The 19,249-nt window shown below is 36.5% G+C and overlaps 1 protein-coding gene across 2 annotated transcripts in view; it reads right to left on the bottom strand.

Moving 5' to 3' along the window:
• The window catches only part of galnt14 (UDP-N-acetyl-alpha-D-galactosamine:polypeptide N-acetylgalactosaminyltransferase 14 (GalNAc-T14)), a 46,352-nt gene extending 28,037 nt beyond the window's left edge, over positions 1 to 18,315 (bottom strand). For both annotated transcript variants that reach the window (XM_051139337.1, XM_051139338.1), the window contains exons 1-3: positions 17,987 to 18,315; positions 10,633 to 10,802; positions 526 to 624 (exon numbers count right to left, since the gene is read on the bottom strand). In XM_051139337.1, the coding sequence (XP_050995294.1) occupies positions 526 to 624; positions 10,633 to 10,802; positions 17,987 to 18,121 (404 nt within the window). In that variant the 5' untranslated portion in view covers positions 18,122 to 18,315. The remainder of the gene's footprint in view (positions 1 to 525; positions 625 to 10,632; positions 10,803 to 17,986) is intronic.
• Between the last annotated feature and the right edge of the window lie 934 nt (positions 18,316 to 19,249).

Here is a 19,249-nt window from a genome sequence, read left to right as displayed (position 1 = left end):
CCTTGACCTGGAGCTACAGTCAGATTTGCTCAGTGCTCCATCACCCTACAGTAGAGGTCAAATGTCAAGACTGAAAGTGAAGTGGATTTTTTTTTTTAACATTGAAAGGGGAAAAACATCTGCACAAACACTGTCAGAATTTTTTTTTTTGCAAAAATTGTACCTTTGGGGTACAAGGGCTTGTTACTAATTCGTACCTTATCTACTGCTAAAAGGTGCATATTAGTACTTTAGAATAATAATAAGTACCCTTAAGGTACGACTATGAACCTTTTAGGGATAAATAACATACAAGCCATTCCTTTGAGAATACAACTCCAGTGACAAGCAGTTATATCCCTAAAGGTGCCATTTTTGCACATTTTGTCTGAAAGTGAATGAGGCAAAAGGAAATAATAGTGTTCAGTTTTATGTAGCTCAATGGGGGCTAAAAGCTACGTGTTTTCTTTGTGACACAAAAAGGAAATGGAACAAATATGCATAGTGGCAGCATATGAGAATAGAACTAATGGATTTAAGTCTTACCTCCGAACTGTGCGCAGCAGGGTAGATCGTGCCTCATTGTGAAACGTGATCACTATGGTGGTGGATGGCAGGTCGGGGTCATAGTGCAGTGTTGTACACCTGGGAGAGACAGGAGGGAGTCAAAATAATGAGACTCTGTGGTACTAATTAAGCATCAAGTTTAACGTGTGGCAAAGCCTTTGCTGAATTTACACCTACTTAATAATCAAACATGTTAGAGGTCAAGTCATCCCTTAGCATATGGCGAACAACAGCAACTACTGAGTGTTTTTAAGCTGCTTTAGTATCCAGTGAGCACTTAAAAGTAGACAACATAAAACACGGGCCGTGGTTAAGAGAGATGTTGCCTGTGTTAACAGGCCAACAGCACCCCATTGTGTGAAGGAAAAGGGAACATGTGGTTAGAATGGAAAGGACAGCAGGCAGAACCCAGAGGAGCGAGAGCATCAATAATGGAGGATCTGATTAAAAATAAATAGCATTTTCGCTTCACCCCAACAGCAGCAGGAGTGGGCCAGTAAAAAGCACTTTGTTTTGAGGATGAACATTCTGACTTGTGGTAAACACCAACCATTACCCTGCAGTGCTCCACCTCACAAATACCAGACACTCAAGGTTTTGGTTGTAAAAAGTGTAAGTGGACAAGAATAAACTAAAGATCGAAATGACCAACTCATTGTTATGTGATAAAGTATATGTATAGCCTTCCCGACTCAAAACATAAAGCTACTGTATAATGACTACTGCAAAACGGTTATGGGAATAATAGGTTACCTACTGAGCTATTTGGCCTTGGTGTATGAGAATAGCCTATACAGAGTAAAAACAGACAGAGGACAGCCTTTGTAGAGAGCTTGTGTCCTAGATTCAGACAGGATGGGGTGCTCCCAATCCATACACACATCTTTTCTGCAATGATCATTTCATTTTTACACAGATGGAGAGAAATACATCTGACCCTTTAAGATGGGGTCCAAGACAATCTCTAGAAACAGGCCTATTTTAGACATTAAAATTGTCATTTCTGCGCATGTCTCACAAAGACTGACAGGGAAGAGAAAAAATTGTTAAATAAAGTCGTTATTTTAGTTTTCTATGCACACAAAAAGTACTCTTGCAGCTTCATAAAATTAAGTTGAACCACTGATGTTGCATGGACTATTTTAACAATGTCCTTGAACATGGTAGTTGCGTTGCTGTCTATACAGGGTCAGAAAGCACTCAGATTTCACGAAAAATATTTTAATTTGTGTTCCAAAGATGAATGAAGGTCTTATGAGTTTGGAACGACATGAGGGTGAGTAATTAATGACAGAATTTTCATATTTGGGTGAACTATCCCTTTAAATATTTGTGCTATTTGTATTGTTTTTATTCTGTAGCTTTACATATTAATGTTCGTGTTTTAATTACATCACTCACAATGCTTCAAGGGACAAGTAGTTTATCCACCAATAAAGTTCACATTCTATCTATAAACTAAATGTGACTCAGGACCACAACACCAGTCTTAAGTAGCACAGGTATATTTGTAGCAATAGTCAAAAATGCATTGTATGGGTCAAAATGATAGATTTTTCTTTTATGCCAAAAATCATTAGGATATTAAGTAAAGATCATGTTCCATTAAGATATTTTGACAATTTCCTACCGTAAATATATCAAAACTTATTTTTTGATTAGTAATATGCATTGCTAAGAACTTCATTTGGACAACTTTAAAGGGCGATTTTCTCAATATTCAGATTTTTTTTGCACCCTCAGATTTCAGATTTTCAAATAGTTGTATCACAGCCAAATATTGTCCTATCCTAACAAACAATACATCAATGAAAATCTCATTTTCAAAAAAATTGACACTTAATGTGGAATGCGTCACAAATCTATAATAAAGTATGCTCTGCTAATGCAGTAAACATTTATTTTCCATCAGATTTTATTTTTTTAAAAGTTCTGATTAATCTTGGAGCCACTGTTTTGGTTAATGACTGAGAACCCTTATTGAAGATATATTAAAAAAAAAAAAAAAACCAATGAATGGGTAAAATATTTCCAGTACCAGTACAAAAAGTGGACGGTCATTGTTGTGCTCTATTGTTATGGCTTTCATAAACATAAAACATAAAAATGCATTATCTTTATACAAGTACACACATCTGTGAACATCACTAAACTACTTTTTATATCACTACACTAAAAAGTTGAGGTGGTCTAATGTAAACCCACTATTCAAACTTAAATTAGTTATATTAGTAGCAGCATACTTGCATCATAATCACCTAAGTGAATGTATATTTAATTTTGGGCTCAATATGGCTTGGCTAATTAATGGCTCTGTTCCAACCTGAGCCGCCTTGCTGTCTGCTGCCCACACAGGCAGTCTTACAAACTACATACTGTAGTCACAAAACTTCTATCAAAAACTCACAATCACACTCTAATAAGCATAATGGTATTGGGCCAAAATGGTCAATTAGTTATCTGAGTTATGCTGTCTACCTTTGGAACAGTCTTTGCATCAAGGACCTTGTGAATGATGTTAATAATGCTGCCTATGTAGGCAATTCACTTGGTTTTGAAACAGAGCCAATTTGTCTGGAAAGCCTGCTAGTGAAAAAGTGAGAACTGACTGAAATTGACTGTTTACTGCATTAGCAGAGTGTAATTTAGGCCTTTCCATCTTTTTCTTCACTCTAATGCAATCATTTAAATATTGAGTCAAACTGTGAAATAACGTGATATAGATTTCACCAATCATTAGATAAGCCAGAGCCTTTAAAATGGTTTAATCAGAGAATCAGCGCTCGGTTGGAAGAACACATATACTGTAAAGTGCAGATGTATTTATGTTTGATGACATAACTTTTGGGGGTTAAACAGTCATGATAAATTTGCTTCGGAATGAAGTACATATATATTCCTACTTTGCTTATTCATGAATACAGTTATATCAGCTTTAAACAGAGTTTATGAGCTAAGGGCTGTGTTCACAGCATTATATGCTGTTTGAAGCCTCTACTGGAGGCAGCCTGGGAGCGGGATCCATCGCTCAATGCAGCTATAGCCCAAGGTCTTTTGAGATAGGGGGATGCTTTAAACAGCAAAACACAGAACATCATTAGAGTTTCTGTCAGAAAACAACATCTGGGAAAGGGGAAGCATATTGCTGTGTACTTGATATTTCGCCAAAATGATGGATGCATCCCTGAGAAAATTGGGAAATGGGAATGTGGTCTTAGCGTTTCTCATTATGATGTATCCAACTCACTTTCCTTGCGATTGCTACTGCTGGACAAAAATCACAACATAAGCCCTCACCAATAGAAATACAGCATATGACAAATAGGAAAAGGCAGTAAAAGCTAATTAAATAAGCTGCTCTACTGAGTAATTGCATTGCATATGTTTTATTGTTTATTATACACGGAACAATGATAGGACCCGACCAGGAAGTTTATCTCAAAAATATGCATTCACGTCTCAGATTCTCTGCGGAGATGCAAACGTCCTTCAGGTGCTGCTTTTGTTATACACACAATAGGATGTCTAAGAGCTCTAGGGAACCGAGTGACACTGTTTCAACCTTGGCAAGCCTGAAAGGCCCAGGGAGACAGCATGCCTTTCGTTAAGCTCGAGCTACGATGAGAATTAAACAAGCTCATGTATACAGTAGATGGCCCAAAATATTCAAAGACCTCCAAAAAGAAGCAGTTTTGTTCATTTTATTGATAAGGCACAGGAAACAAGAGATGTCATGGTTCCTCGAGTTGATAATGAGCATGAGATCATCAGTTTTAAAGGGCCTGTGCTTGATTTGCAAGGATGCTGGTGTGAATACACTGTCTAATTGGCTACTGCTGATGATCTGAGGCACTTCCTCTCAGGAATGCCACATGCACATGCCCGTTTTCACTCAGCAGTGGGAGTAGATACAGGGTGGTTGACTCTAATTAGAGGAAAGAATGACACTTCTCTAATATGAAGCCTAAAACGCAAGTCATAAAGGCATCAGTGAAAAACTGTCAATCATGTTGCTGAAAGGCAGACAATAAACAGCAACCTTTTCCAAATATATTGCTAATAAGGAAACAAAAGAATTTCACTTCAATCTTGTCCTTCGTGCATACATTTTCACTGACTGCCAGGCTCTGTAATGGATATTTACACCTGAATAAATTACATCTATTTACTTAGCGTCCTTGCAATGTTAAAAAGTCTGTTGGTGCTCAGCATAATGGCTTTATATCATTGCAGAGATCTATTGATTGTAGTTGCTAACACTGTATTGATTTACAAATTCATCGTTTCACCATTGCCATGTAGGCTATTTGAATGTCATTACAGCAGCTATAACTCACTGAATTATAGTAACATTTCACTCATAAATGGCTGTAAAAGAGTTCAGTCCCTGACTGCATTCATCAAGAAATGAAGGTAGATTTACAACAATAAATGTCTGTCTGCCAAATGTGGTCATCTACGAATGCATAAATGATCCCAGACTAAATCTGAAGTGTAAATGGGTTATATCATACATTTTTTATTATTCCATTTTTGCCCTGGGATGCACTTGTAGTTTGGAATGTAACAGGATTTTCTTTGTTAGAATGAAATTATATTGTGACACGTTTACAAAATGTAGTCAGTCATATATTCATATGTGACCCTGGACCACAAAACCAGTCATAAGGGTAATTTTTTCTTAAATGAGATGTATCAATGAAATATTGATGGATGGTTTGTTAGCATAGGACAATATTTGGGTGAAATACAACTATTTGAAAATCTGGAATCTGACAGTGCAAAAAAAAATCGAATTATTGAGAAAATCACCTTTAAAATTGTCCAAATGAAGTTCTTAGCAATGCATATTGCTAAACAAAAATTAACTTTTGATATATTTATTAAATTTATCTTAATAGATATGTTTATGAAACTAATTATTTACAAAATATCTTAATAGAACTTGATCTTTACTTATAATGATTGTGGCATAAAAGAAAAATCGATAACTTTGACCCATACAATGTATTTTTGGCTAATGCTACAAATATACCTGTGCTACTTAAGACTGGTTTTGTGGTCCAGGGTCACATATATATTCATCTCACTCAATGACTCCTCTAGTAAAAAAGTAATAGATTTAAAATGCATTCATTTTATACTAAGTATAGTTCAAGTCTGTTAACATATTTACTGACATTGCTTGAGACTTACTGATGTAAAAATTGTGGAGTACTGCTTGTGCACAATGCACATTTTTTAATATTAGTCCCAAAATACATTTTAATGTCACTATTTATGAGGACTGTATGATATTTAAATAGTATCAGTCTTTAAATGCTAATTATTTAAAGTGTACCTAAAGTATACTTGCAATAAATCTACTTCAGCACAATCAAATATACTTCAGCACTATTAAAATGCATTAAGTACAAAATTAGTTGTAAAATAGTTAGTACAATTTTTTTTTAAATATACCAGTTTAGTATACTATAAGCACAATTGCAGGATACTTTTACTAAGTAAATAATATGTAAATGTAGTTGTAGTATACTTGAAATATAGCATGAAATAAATGTAATTATTCCTGAAAGAATCAAAGTTTTAAACGAATTGGTTAAATAAATGACTCAGTAACTCACTTATAAAGACAGTCACTTGTTTGGTTTGAACAAATCAATAGAATAAATGATTCAAAGACTTAGAACTTCCACTGCTGTTGGACTGTTATATCAGCATGCTATTTTAGGAATCACTTGAGAACTAAGTAAAATTTGTGTAAAAGTAAATGTTGTATAAAAATTAACAATTTAAAACTAGAAATCCTGAAAGTATTCTTCTGAAAGAAGGTGCAAAGTAGACTGTAAAAATGCAAGCGCACTTTACAGAATCTTCACTCCCAGTGAAATTCATCAAGTGTTTTAGTAATCTTAAAAACTACAGACCTTCTGTGCTATGGTTATATTCCACCCCCTCCCCGGTGTTTCATCGCAGTGACTCGTAAGTCTCTTTTTGAATTGAATAAATGGCAGCTTTAATGAACAACATTTGCAAAGCTCCTGGCGCCCGAGCTTATCAGTTATTAGCCCTTGAGGAATGGAAGTCCTTCTGAATTGAGGTTCATGCTAATTTCCTCTGGTGGTGGCTCTTTTCTCTGCAGCAAAATGAGGTTCAGGCACCAGGCTAAGTGAAAGGACCAGGGTCTTGCCACAGATGGCTGTCAAAGTCTCATTCTGCATTTGATTGAATGCGCTGCCAGTTCAGCCTGAGACGTAGCATTTTTTGCCTTTTCCACATTGATATGACTAAGCTTGCCTGAAGACACCTGAAGGAATGTGTAAACTGAGTGCAGATGTTCATTGCGGATGCATAACCCGTGTTAGGTTGCTTAATAAACTCTAATCTGATCATGCGGTAGGAGAAAATGCAGCAAGATCCAAGAAGCCTAACATACAAATCTGGCGAGGTTATATTTATTGACCAAATATAGTCAACACTAACAAATACCTTGCATCTACTGACGTCCAAAGCCAGAATGAAACAGTGGCTCCTGCTGGAACGGTAGAATTATCTTTTGTTTGTTCAATTTCAGCTTAAGTTAATTAAGAGGTAACGTTGGCACTTTGATTGCATTTCCCTGGAAATTTCAATATTGCTACTGGTCAACAACAGCATGAACAATGAGTGTGGTGTTCCTACTGTAATTACAAAGGCATTTGAGTCGTGTAAGAGGAAGGGAGAAATGAGGGTTACATAGAAAACAGACGACACAGGGAAAGGGAAAAAGAGAGAGAGAGAGAGAGAATATAGCATTAGAGCACTGGGCCTGCATAATGAGCCGCCTCCTCACCTTTTATCGGAGATTCTCTCTACTGTCTCCAAGCCCCTGCATGAATTATTTTATAGAGAATAATATTGCACCACTATAGAGGCCCCAAAAGCTCTCTAGATGATTTCTCATAAACCTGACACATACCTGCATATTTTTGGAGACTGTGCAACTGAGAATAACCCCATGGTTAGGTTTTAGTTGACAAGGCAAATTCATCAATAATTTTCTCTGTTGACAAAAGAGTGAGTACGTGGACCCACATTGTGAAATACATCTGCAATTCTCAGAAAAGTCTGCATATGATGTTTACTAGACCCCAATAAGGCTATTTTAGTTACTGTTGTTACAAAATGTAATATAACTGTAATATATAATAAGCCTAGTCTACTAATATGTATATTGTTTTATGCATATAAATTATTTTAAATTTTTAATTTAATAAAAAAGTGATTAAAACTAAGAAAATTAAAAAAAAATGTCTGCTTATTTTATTTGTGCCTAGATTTAAAATGCTTTTTTTTTCTTTTTTTCTTTTTTTTTTTTTTTACTAAGTATACACGCTAAAAACTGCTGGGTTAAAAACAACCTAGCGCTGTGTAAAATATGGACAAACTCAGCGGTTAGGTTGTTTTGACCCAGCGGTTAGGTTAAATGTGTGACCCAATTGCTGGGTTTGTCTATATTTCTTGCTTGAGACTTACTTATATAAATTTGTAATTAAACTTTATTTGGTGTACTACTTGTGCACAAAGCACATTTCTTAATATTAAGCCTAAAATATGTTTTAACGTCACTATTGATGAGGATTGCATGATCTTATAATATCAGTCTTTAAATATTTAATGTGTACCTAAAGTATACTTGAAGTAGTTCCACAATCATATACACTTAAATATATCTTTAGTTGGACTTCAGCACTACTTCTGCACAATTAAAAGTGCATTAGGTACATAATTAGTTGTTTCCATTTAGCAGACTTTAAATATACCAGTTTAGTATACTATAAGTACAATTGCAGGGTATTTTTATTAAGTACATAATATGTAAATGTATTTGTAGTATACTTAGCCTGAAATAAATGTATTTTAAATACACTTTAGTATATTTATTTTTCATTTCTGAACTCAGACTATGATGTTGAGAAAGTTATGATCAAAGTTCTTGTTTATATTCGGGGAATGCAAATAAAAGATTCATCAGTTGTGTATAATACATGAGACTTTGACCCTGTTTATACCTGGATTTAACATCTAAACACGTGAACAGTGATCACTTCTACACATTTACTGGTAATCAGAAACATTTTAGACCATGTCACGTTTGTAGTGTAAATGATTATGTATCCTGATGTGTCTGGGACAACAATGAAGAACTGCCTACTTATCTATCAACCAACCATCCTTAACCAACTTGTTGGTTAAGTGTAGCTTTGAAATAGAATAACTTGGAAAAGCCTATTCAATACATGTAAATCCCTGGGAATCCGTGTAAGCATAACATTCGCAATGAGCTTTTGGAAGCGACAGTGTTTTTTTTTTATTTTGTATTTTTTTGCACTATCAACATGACACATTCCCCACAGTGAAATCTGATCACAAGTGGTCACATGAGGTATAAACATGAGAAAATCTGTCAGAGCAGACCACACATGATCTGATTAACCGAGATGGATGCTAATATCAGGCGTAAACATGGTAAACACAAAAAGAATCCAGAAATAGCTGCAAAATGAAATGTGGCACTCTGACTGACGAAAGTGACATGCACTAATGAGTGACTGACCTCCCACAGTGCTGCAGAGAGTGAAAACGTACTGTGGCCAGGAGCAGTCTCATTTCACGAGCTACAAATACCACAAGGTCATGTTGCCACCGAGAGCTGCCAAATATCACAGACAGCCTTCATAAAGAAGCTCAATTAGCAATGCAAATGAAAGCATGTTCACAATCAATCGTATATGCTAAATTTCTGAAAGAGCACCGATCCACCTCTTTTTTGTTAGTTATTACATTTGCTGCCCATTGCATATGGTAGAAAGTAGGGGTGTGCACTATATATTGTCTACAATAACATCGTAACTGTTGTTTAAACGTTATGCGATTTGACATTATCGACTATATCCCAAAAAAATGTGTCTATTAAAATACATTCAGAATTCCCTCTAAATTAAAGATAATGGAGCAAAAATGCCCTTTTTAAAGAAGAAGTTCATCCAAAAATGAAAATTAGCCCATTGTAATTAGCGTATTACATCATCCACCCAGAGCTGCTTCCATGTACAACTGTTAGCACAAGGTAGATTAAAGTGATTATTACGTTTTAGATTATTACCTTTTTTCTCTCCCCGGAGGCACTTTTCATTATGGATGGGTGCGCTTTATTGGACTTGTTTTGGACTGATGAAGAGAAACGTGCTCATTGCCATGATAGAGCTTGGAAGTGCCAGTATAATTTTTAACATAACTCTGACTGCATTCATCTGAAAAAAGGAAGTCATATACACCTAGGATGCCTGTAGGGTGAGTAAACAATTGGCTAATTTCCATTTTTGGGTGAACTAACCCTTTAACTTTTATCTTATATTTTCCTTACTGAATCGATCAGCTGTTTGAATGAAACTGTTGAATGAATGACTCAATGACTCACTCATGCAGTTATTTGCCGCCACCTAATGGTGATTTGTGACCCTGGACCACAAATTGAGATTTATACATCATCTGAAAGCTGAATAAACAAGCTTTCCATTGATGTATGGTTTGCTATGATAGAACAATATTTGGTCAAAATACAACTATTTGAAAATCTGGAATCTGAGGGTGCAAAAAAATTTAAATATTAAGGAAATCACCTTTAAAGTTGTTCAGATAAAGTTCTTAACATTGCATCCCAAATCATTTAAAATATCAGTGAATATTCAATGTTTTTTATTATTATATTTTTGATCAAATAAATGCAGCCTTTGTGAGCACAAGAAACTTATTTCAAAAACTTTAAAAGTTTTACCAAACCCAAACTTTTGAATAGCAGTGTAAATGCTGCATGATCCAGCATAGCATATCTCCCTTAGAGAGCCTGAGAAGCGCTCGCTACCCAGCCATGAACTACTCATAAAAATGTTGCTCATGAAATTTAATCCTTACTCTTTTTTTTATCTCAGTACACCTTTCATCAGTTTCTAAAAGTTTTCAAGAACTCACAGATGCACCTTCATTAATTTAATATGAACTGGGTGGATATTATATATAGATCACACACATACACACAGGGCTTACCTGTAATGTCGGGTGTCTCTAAGTGCTCTGTTGCTGGGGATTCTCTCGCTCTCTCTTTGATTGAAGGCATACAGACTGTAGGGGTCCTGGCCTGGCTTCCATCTGTGAGCACTGAGGTAGCTTTTCTCTTCAAACTCTTCCAGCAGGTCATCCCACTCAGCATCTGAAATCTACAACATCATAGAAACACAGCAATCAGATTTATTGTAATTATTTAGCCTATCCATATTTCACCGTCTGTTGTCTTGTTCCACAGTAATACTAGAAGTCAAAGACACTTCCTATAGGTCTGACCAAAACCTAGCATCTTTGAGAAAGTAATCTAAAAATAATAACAATCCACTGCAAAACCCAAGACTCTGATTTAAGCAAGTTCATTTAGTGGAAAGACATGTTCAGTAAACTATTTAAAAGAATGGGAAAAAGTAAACAAAGTTGCTGTAGGCAATATTCTCAATTATCATAAGAAAGTCATTAATATTTCAGCATTCTGCAGCACCATCACACCAAACCCCTCGAAATATGAGGCACACAGCAAGCTGTAGTCACGAATATTGAGGGTTGAACACACTACGTCTTGAAATCCATAAGGCCATATCAATCATAATTTAATAAACCTCCACATTCTGCACCGACAGCAGCTTGAGAGTTTCCATGTTTTCCCACTTATTATTTCCTTGAGCTTTTTTGCTGATGTTAGACCATTAAGGGGGCTGCAGGCTGTTGGTTATGGTTGGGGCTGGTGATTACCCATGCCAGCAGGTTGCTAGTCTCTCCCCAGACGCCTGTATGAATGCTGACTGATGATGATGCTTCCTTCTCTCCTGCGTTTTCAAATGTAGCTACTGCCCTCCATGGAAATAACTGCCACTAGCATTCGGTTTTGTGTAGAGATTTTGCTTATAACAACAGCAAAGGTTGTTACAATGAAAACACACATCATAAATCAATGACGCATATTTATGACAGGTGCAGTTTCAGAGGTATTGCTAATTAGGACTACGGGGATACAGAAAATATAATGACCTTTTTTTTTTGTTTTGCTTTGTTTTGTTATACAAAAAGCACTGAATCTTTCAAAACATAAGCTTTAATGGAAGTCAAGTGCAGACATGTAAAATATAAAAGTATAATCAGAAAAACTCATCTGAATTTTAAAAAAAGTACTCTAAAAAAAATATATACTAAAAAGTCAAGCACAAACCACAACGTAAAGGCCCATTTTAAACTGTGCCTACAGGCACAGACCAATGGCGACAGCCAACCGATTACAGTGTTACCTCTCAGACATTACCAAACCCAACAAACGCTGATTCAACATGTTCAGTCAGCACCAACTAATGCCAACAGACGCCAACAGGGGTAACACACTCGACGAATGTGTCTCGTTGTCGTTTGCCCGCGTTTGGTGTGAATTGGCCCTAAAAGTTCTCACTTGGAATCGTTTCAAGAAACTTTATACCCTCTTTTTGCAGTAAAACAACAGCATTAATATTGAGCTATTAAATTGTACTACTAGAGTGAGTGGACTTCAGGGCATTGTAAACACAATGAGTTAAGAATTCACCAGTGAGCTCACACGGATTTTCACAGTATTGCGTGTGTGTTTGGGATGTCATGGCCTGCTGCTTTACAACAGCCACAACAGCATCTTTACAGCCAGTAATAGAGGTGGGTAATTGCACATGTCTGTTTCTTTAGACTGCTTAGCATGATAATGGCTGGGCTTTCTATTCCATTTGCCAATTCAGTTTCCAAGTCATATCGGTATCAGATAATATAGGTGGTTTCTGTCTGTCTAAAAGTCAGGCTGATATTCAAATGCAGATAGACACATTCTCATAACACAAACAATATGTAAATGTTCTCATTAGAGATACGCAAAAGTATATATTTTTAAAATTACATTTGAATAATTAGGGAACCCAAATCAAATGAGTCTCTCATGGAGTCGATTCTGGACACAGAATAGACAGAACACACATTATTTTTAGTTGACTTACTGGTTTAGAAATGCAGTGCTCACTGTGAGGCACTAAGAAACTCAGTGAGCAACAGCTAAAGATGTCTGTCTGCATGTGTACATAGCCCAACAGGTAAACAATGCAGACTCAATACAAGTACGCACGGCTCTTCAGCTGGGTTGCTGGGACATATTCAACAAATATATAAGCTAAATATCTACCTTTATTGTACAAAACTCCCACAGTTCTCACAAAACTAATATATTTGTATTATGTAAAATAAAAGGTATTTATATAAACGTAATCTTTTAGAGCAAACAATTTTAAGCCCATGCTAGGTGCTTTAAAAAGCCTTATAAAAGCATCTCTTAATTCATCCATTAAAATTTAAAGGGATAGTTCACCCAAAAATATATGAGATTACTGTTTATAAAGTATTAAAGAAGAAGTTCACTTTCAGAATAAAAATTTACAGATAATTTACTCACCCCCTTATCATCCAAGATGTCCATGTCTTTCTTCAGTCGATTAGAAATTATGTTTCTTGTGGAAAACATTTCAGGAATTCTCTTCATATAGTGGACTTCAATGGTGCCCTCAAGTTTGAAATTTTAAAATGCGGTTTAAATGCAACTTCAAAGGACCTTAAACTATCCCAGCTGAGGAAGAAGCAAAACGATCTGTCATTTTTGGAACAAATTGACAGTTTATATACTTTTTATTCTCAATCGCTCGTCTTGTCTATTCTCTGCGTGAATTGTTTTTTTCCAGCTCAATACAGTTAGGGTATGTCGAAAACCCCCATCTCATTTCTTCCCCAACTTCAGAATTGTCCTACATCACTGCAGAAGTACTGACCCAGTGTTTACAAAGTGAACATGCAAAGAAGATCAAATGCTCTTTGCATTGCTCTTTTTACATTGTCAATTTGTTTCGAAAATGACCGATCATTTTGCTTCAAATTGGGGGCACCACTGAAGTCCACTATATGTAGATAATTCCTGAAATGTTTTCCCTTAAGAAACATAATTTCTTTACGACTGATAAAAAGGAAGACATGAACATCTTGGATGACAAAGGGGTGAGTAAATTATCTGTCAATTTTGTTCTGTAAGCGAACTTCTCTTTTAAATATAGATATGTGTATCTGATGTGGATATGTGGATATTTTTCCCTACACAAATGTTTTGATACACTTCAGGATGCCTTTATTAAGCCATGTGGAGCACTGATGAATGGATGCACTTTATTAGATTCTATTGGACTATTGAATATCAACAGCCATTCACTGCCATTATAAATGGTTACAGAACAAAAACTGGGCATTGTATTCATCCATCCATCCATCCATTCAGAAAAAAGTACCCAGATGAACTACTAAGATTCCAAGATTCCAAGATTTTGCCAAGATTCTAAAGTGCACCTGATGGAACGCAACTGTCACATGACAGTAACAACATGGCGGATGCAGTACGTCCAAATTTCATTCATAATACCCATATTTACAACATAGAATGTACTTTTCTTTAAAGCCAGTTACACTCCAAACATAGTACCTTCTAGACATTATGCACAACTAGTGTGTTCCAAAATCGGCTAAAATATTAAATATGTTTGATATCCTCCGACTGGATGGATTCATAGTCTAAAGCAAATGGATTTTCTGTGAAATGTATTGAAGGGATACTTTATCATTATCCCAAAAATTTAAATTCTGTCATTAATTACTAATTATTCTTGTAGCGTCATAAAATTACGGTTAAACCACTGATGTCACATAGACTATTTTAACGTCCTTACTATCATTCTGGCCCTTGAACGTGTCAGTTACGTTACTGTCTATGCAGGGTCAGAAACCTCTCAGATTTCATCAAAAATATCTTTGTGTATAATTTGTGTTCCAAAGATGAACGAAGGTCTTACGTGTTTGGAACGACATGAGGGTGAGTAATAAATGACAGAATCGAACCAGACTGCACAAAATCAGACTGACTCTGACTTTCTGCAACTAGCACTGACTCATCCAGACTGCAAAAAAAGTTGTGTAGTATATTATGCCCAGTATATCAGTCCAGTCTTCAGTTCTTATTACTCACAACACCACGGGCACTTCATCCATTCGGAGTTTGTCTAAAACAGCCAAGCAACTTTAAAGCGACATGCCAAGCCTACAGGCTGAGCTAGTGTTTAAATAACAAAAGGTGAGAGCGCTAGTAAAAATGTAACATCGTTGGTAATCTCAACACTTTGGATTAGGGCACAATGACTCACTGCAAAATGAACCCTTTTAATGATTAAGCATACTCAGTAATAGAAACAGAATTTAATTAGCACATGAAAAAAGATGACAGGTTCTGAATCAATGTGTCAAATTTCCTATCTGCCTAACAATTTTATTTCGCCTTCAAAAGGCAGCGTTCGCGCACCCACCCCCACGCTCCCCGCTGAAATCATTAGCTCCTTGATGCTCCACAGTCACTGATCAGGGCATTTGAGCTGTGCCACGTTTGGGGCTCAGTGTTCCCCTGGCTCCCACAGAGCTCAGCCTTCTAATGAGAGGAGGAGGACAGACTGAGGAAGTGGTAATTGGATCCTCCCTGTCCTGTCGTCTGTACTCTGTATGTGTGGTTGTGTGGGTCCTTTTTATAGAGCGTTCTACTCCACCAAAGCCTCTGCCCTCTTGCAATGCACAAAACCACACATCTGAACTTCTTTTGAAACCCTGCTCCTTTTTCTAAAGGCCTCAGCACACTCTCAGCAGGTACAGAAGTCGTGGACGACTGTAAAATTGGTCTGCGGTGTTGCATTAAAATGATTCATTCCAACATTCTGTCAGAATTCATGTGCAGGCAAATGATGAGTCCATCAAACTCCATCTGTCCGGTCTAACACCTCAACGCTGGTGACACGAAGCCTCTGTGAATATACCCCACAACAACACAGTCTTCTTGTGTAATCTGTATTGTGGGACATATCTGCCATGAATCATGGTAATAGCAGATGTCATGGGTGATATCTCAGTCCTCCCTTACCATTATAAAGATAATGCATCACTCTGCTGATGGGGGAGTATCTTCCCATCGAATCTGAGTGAGATGTCACCACCATTTGATGAATGGTTTGAACACACTGGCCACCGTGACACACACCGCATTCACCTCAACAGCCGCTGCGCCAACCCTGTATTTCACATTCCTCCTCGCCAATAACAGCTATTGCAGGTTCGGCCTTCCCTGTCAGGGTTATTACAGAAAATAGATATTGAAGCAAACAGCAAATGGAAACATGATGTTCAACACAGAATACTAAAGTAGACATTTCTCTCCCAGGGCTTAGTTGTATTTAAAGGGGGAGTGTCTGCAAAATCGTTCACCCGGCGCTTTTCACGGCCACATTAACTGTTTTACTTATTTTTAGTTTTACATACTCGCACAAAGATGTACAGAGAAAGAAAAGGAGTTTTAAAAAAGCCAAATCCATCACTACTCAAGCATCAACCAGCTAAGAATTTGTCTTGGTCGTTATACCAAAAAAATTCCATCAGTCTCTCTACAGATGTAAGGAGCATGTGCGAACTGTTTTCATATTTCCCTTTCTATAGTGTTGTTCAGTGTTGAGATATATTACTTCATACATCATGTTTCATACCCCATTACCCTCAGTGATACTTTATTGTCATATACCAGCCGCTGTTTGAATGAAAAACCGACTTACAAGATGTACAAGACTTTGCTGCAGATTTAAGCATCTTACAGCAATAGCAGCTAGACCAGTTTATTAATGCAACACATACGTGAATCATCTTGCTTTATACTGTTTGTGAATATCCTTGACCTTCTGCTCCCATTCTTTCTATCTTAGTCTGAATTGATACGGAACAAAATAGTGGAATTATTTATTGATTGGTGCCTCCTGGTAAAATCTTCAGAACAAGAGAAGTTATTCATTGCTTCATTGACTATTTAATCTCACACATAAAACTAACTATTTAATATCTGACCCTGAACCACAAAACCAGCCATAAGAGTCTATGTTTTGAATAAATAAGCTCTTCTTTGATGTATGGTTTGTTAGGATAGGACAATATCTGGCTGAGATACAGCTATTTGAAAATCTGGAATCTGATGGTGAAATAAATAAATAAATAAATAAATAAAAATGTAAAAATGGCCTTTAAAGCTGTCCAAATGGAAGTTCTTAGCAATGCATATTACTAATCAAAAATTAAGTTTTGATATATTTATGGTAGGTAATGTACAAAATCATCTTCATGGAATTTGATTTTTACTTAATATCCTAATGATTTTTGGCATAAATGAAAAATCAATATGTTGACCCACATCTTAATAGGAAACATATATAATATATGGAGAAAAGTATATGATTAGTTCAAACCTCAAGTTTGTTTATTGATAGACTTAACAGAGTTCTTTAAGAATCTGTTTTGTCCCAGATGTTTCTCTTCAGTGGCCTTAAGGATGAATGACACAGCTGCGTACATACAGTAAAAATTTAGAGAAATAAAATGTATGTGAACAACATAGCTCACGTAATTTCATTTTTGGAGGAATTCGATTTTTAATTTCATGCTGAAATCTCAGACTCGTGTCCTAGCAAACAGAGACTCTTCGGAAACTCCAAAACAGATAAGCCACATGAGAGATGATTGTCAAGAGAAAATAGACTTTCTCTTAAGAAATAAACCTTATAAAACTCATTGATGAGAAACAACTGAGATAAATCTCATTTGCGATTTGTCTCGAGTCAAAACGTGGCTGAACACTGTTTCTAAAGCAAATGCCAGGTGTACAAATGCTCCTGGTTCGTTTATAGCGTTAATTAAAGCCATTTCATACAGACTCTTTAAATATTTACTTTTCACTCAATAATCTAGATTGAATATCTGCTCCCTCTTGTACGCGCTTATATATTAAAGCTATTTCCGTGCGTCCATCATACTGACTGATAGGAATTCACGCTTAAATAGGAGGAGAGACAAAATTGGCTATTATAGAATTATATTTGTCAACAAACAAAATGTGAAAGGTTATTGCAAAGCATACTATTTCGTCTCCCGAGGGAAAAGTAAGCTAAATTTCTCCTTCAGGTTCAGAATAAGTTTAGAAAAGGAATTCATCTCACTAAATTGTTCTCTTTCACACACCCAACAAGATATGTATATTGAATATATACATATTGAACTGTTTTGCCTTTTATTGTCGGCTCAGGTATTGTGAAAGTGACGCACCTTCACAAATATTTTCTCTCAGAACACGAAAAACAGAATTAAAGAGTTACTGACAGGTTTTTAAAACCAATAAACCACCCAAATCGAGGCATTTCGTCCACAAGGTTTGTTGTTTCTAACCTATCGTGATGTTATCACTCACCTCTTTCACTTGCGGTTGCTCGGTTCTTTGGTCAGGTAGTATTTTCCGGCTATTCAGCAATATGAAATAGAGTAAAGCGGCTATCCAAAACAGCGCTGCGAGAGCTAAAGTCAGCTTTCGAGAAAGCCTCTTCATTTTCAAACGGCCGTTAACGATTCATTTCAGTTTGAAAAGCATTCGCGCGCTCCTCTCTCAGCGAACGAAAGGCGAATTGTGTCCGCGCGCCGCGCTCGCGCACTTGCCCCTAGTGCCTAATATCCAGGAATGAGGTTGTTGCTCTCGTACGCAGCGCGCTGACTTGCTGAGACTGTGAGTGACGCTGGACGCTGTCCAGCGCGATTAAAATCATCCTGTGTACCCACCGAGGTACCGACAAAATGTGAATGAGTTTAGCACCACCTACCGCGGAACGGCGCTTTCACGGACCTGCCTGTTCTTGATGCGCTTCTAACACAGTAGACTCGCTCTGAATCTCTCTCCGTTATTTGTCTAATGGGCTTACAATAAGCAGGGCTCCCACTGCGATGCAAAGTCTGGAAATATCAGAGGATTTTCTAAGGTGCGATTTGTGGTCCTGGAAATGCATGAATACTTGAATGCATATACAAGAATATAATATTAAACATTAAATATTAATGTAAAGTTGAAGTCTAAAGTTACATACACCTTGAAGAATGTGCAAAATGTTATTTTACCAAAATAATAGGGATCATACAAAATGCATGTTATTTTTTATTTAGTACTGACCCAAACAAGATATTTCACATAAGAAATCAATAGCTGAATTTATAAAAACGCCCCCATTCAAGAGTTTACAAGTGTTGTTACCTGAATGATCCACAGCTGTGTGTTTTTTGTGTAGTGTAGTTGTTCATGAGTCCCTTGTTTGAACAGTTTAACTGCCTGCTGTTCTTCAGAAAAATGTTTCAGGTCCCACTAAGTTTTTGGTTTTTCAGCTTTTTCTGTGTATTTGAACTCTTTCCAACAATGACTATGATTTTGAGATCCATCTTTTCATACTGAGGACAACTGAGAGACTCACATGCAACTATTACAGAAGGATCAAACGCTCACTGATGCTCCAGCAGGAAACACGATGCATTAAGAGCCGGGGGGTGAAAACTTTTTGAGTTTGAAGATACAGGGTATATTGAATTTATTTTGTCTTTTGGGAAACATGTAAGTATCTTCTGTAGCTTCTGAAAGGCAGTACTAAATGAAAAAAAAAAAAAAATGACATTAAGGCAAAATAAGCAAAATGTA

This window comes from Labeo rohita, chromosome 20 (assembly GCF_022985175.1).
Source record: "Labeo rohita strain BAU-BD-2019 chromosome 20, IGBB_LRoh.1.0, whole genome shotgun sequence".
Classification (NCBI taxonomy): domain Eukaryota; kingdom Metazoa; phylum Chordata; class Actinopteri; order Cypriniformes; family Cyprinidae; genus Labeo; species Labeo rohita.
Note: the sequence above shows the minus strand (reverse complement) of the source record. Positions and strands in the feature narration are given on the sequence as shown.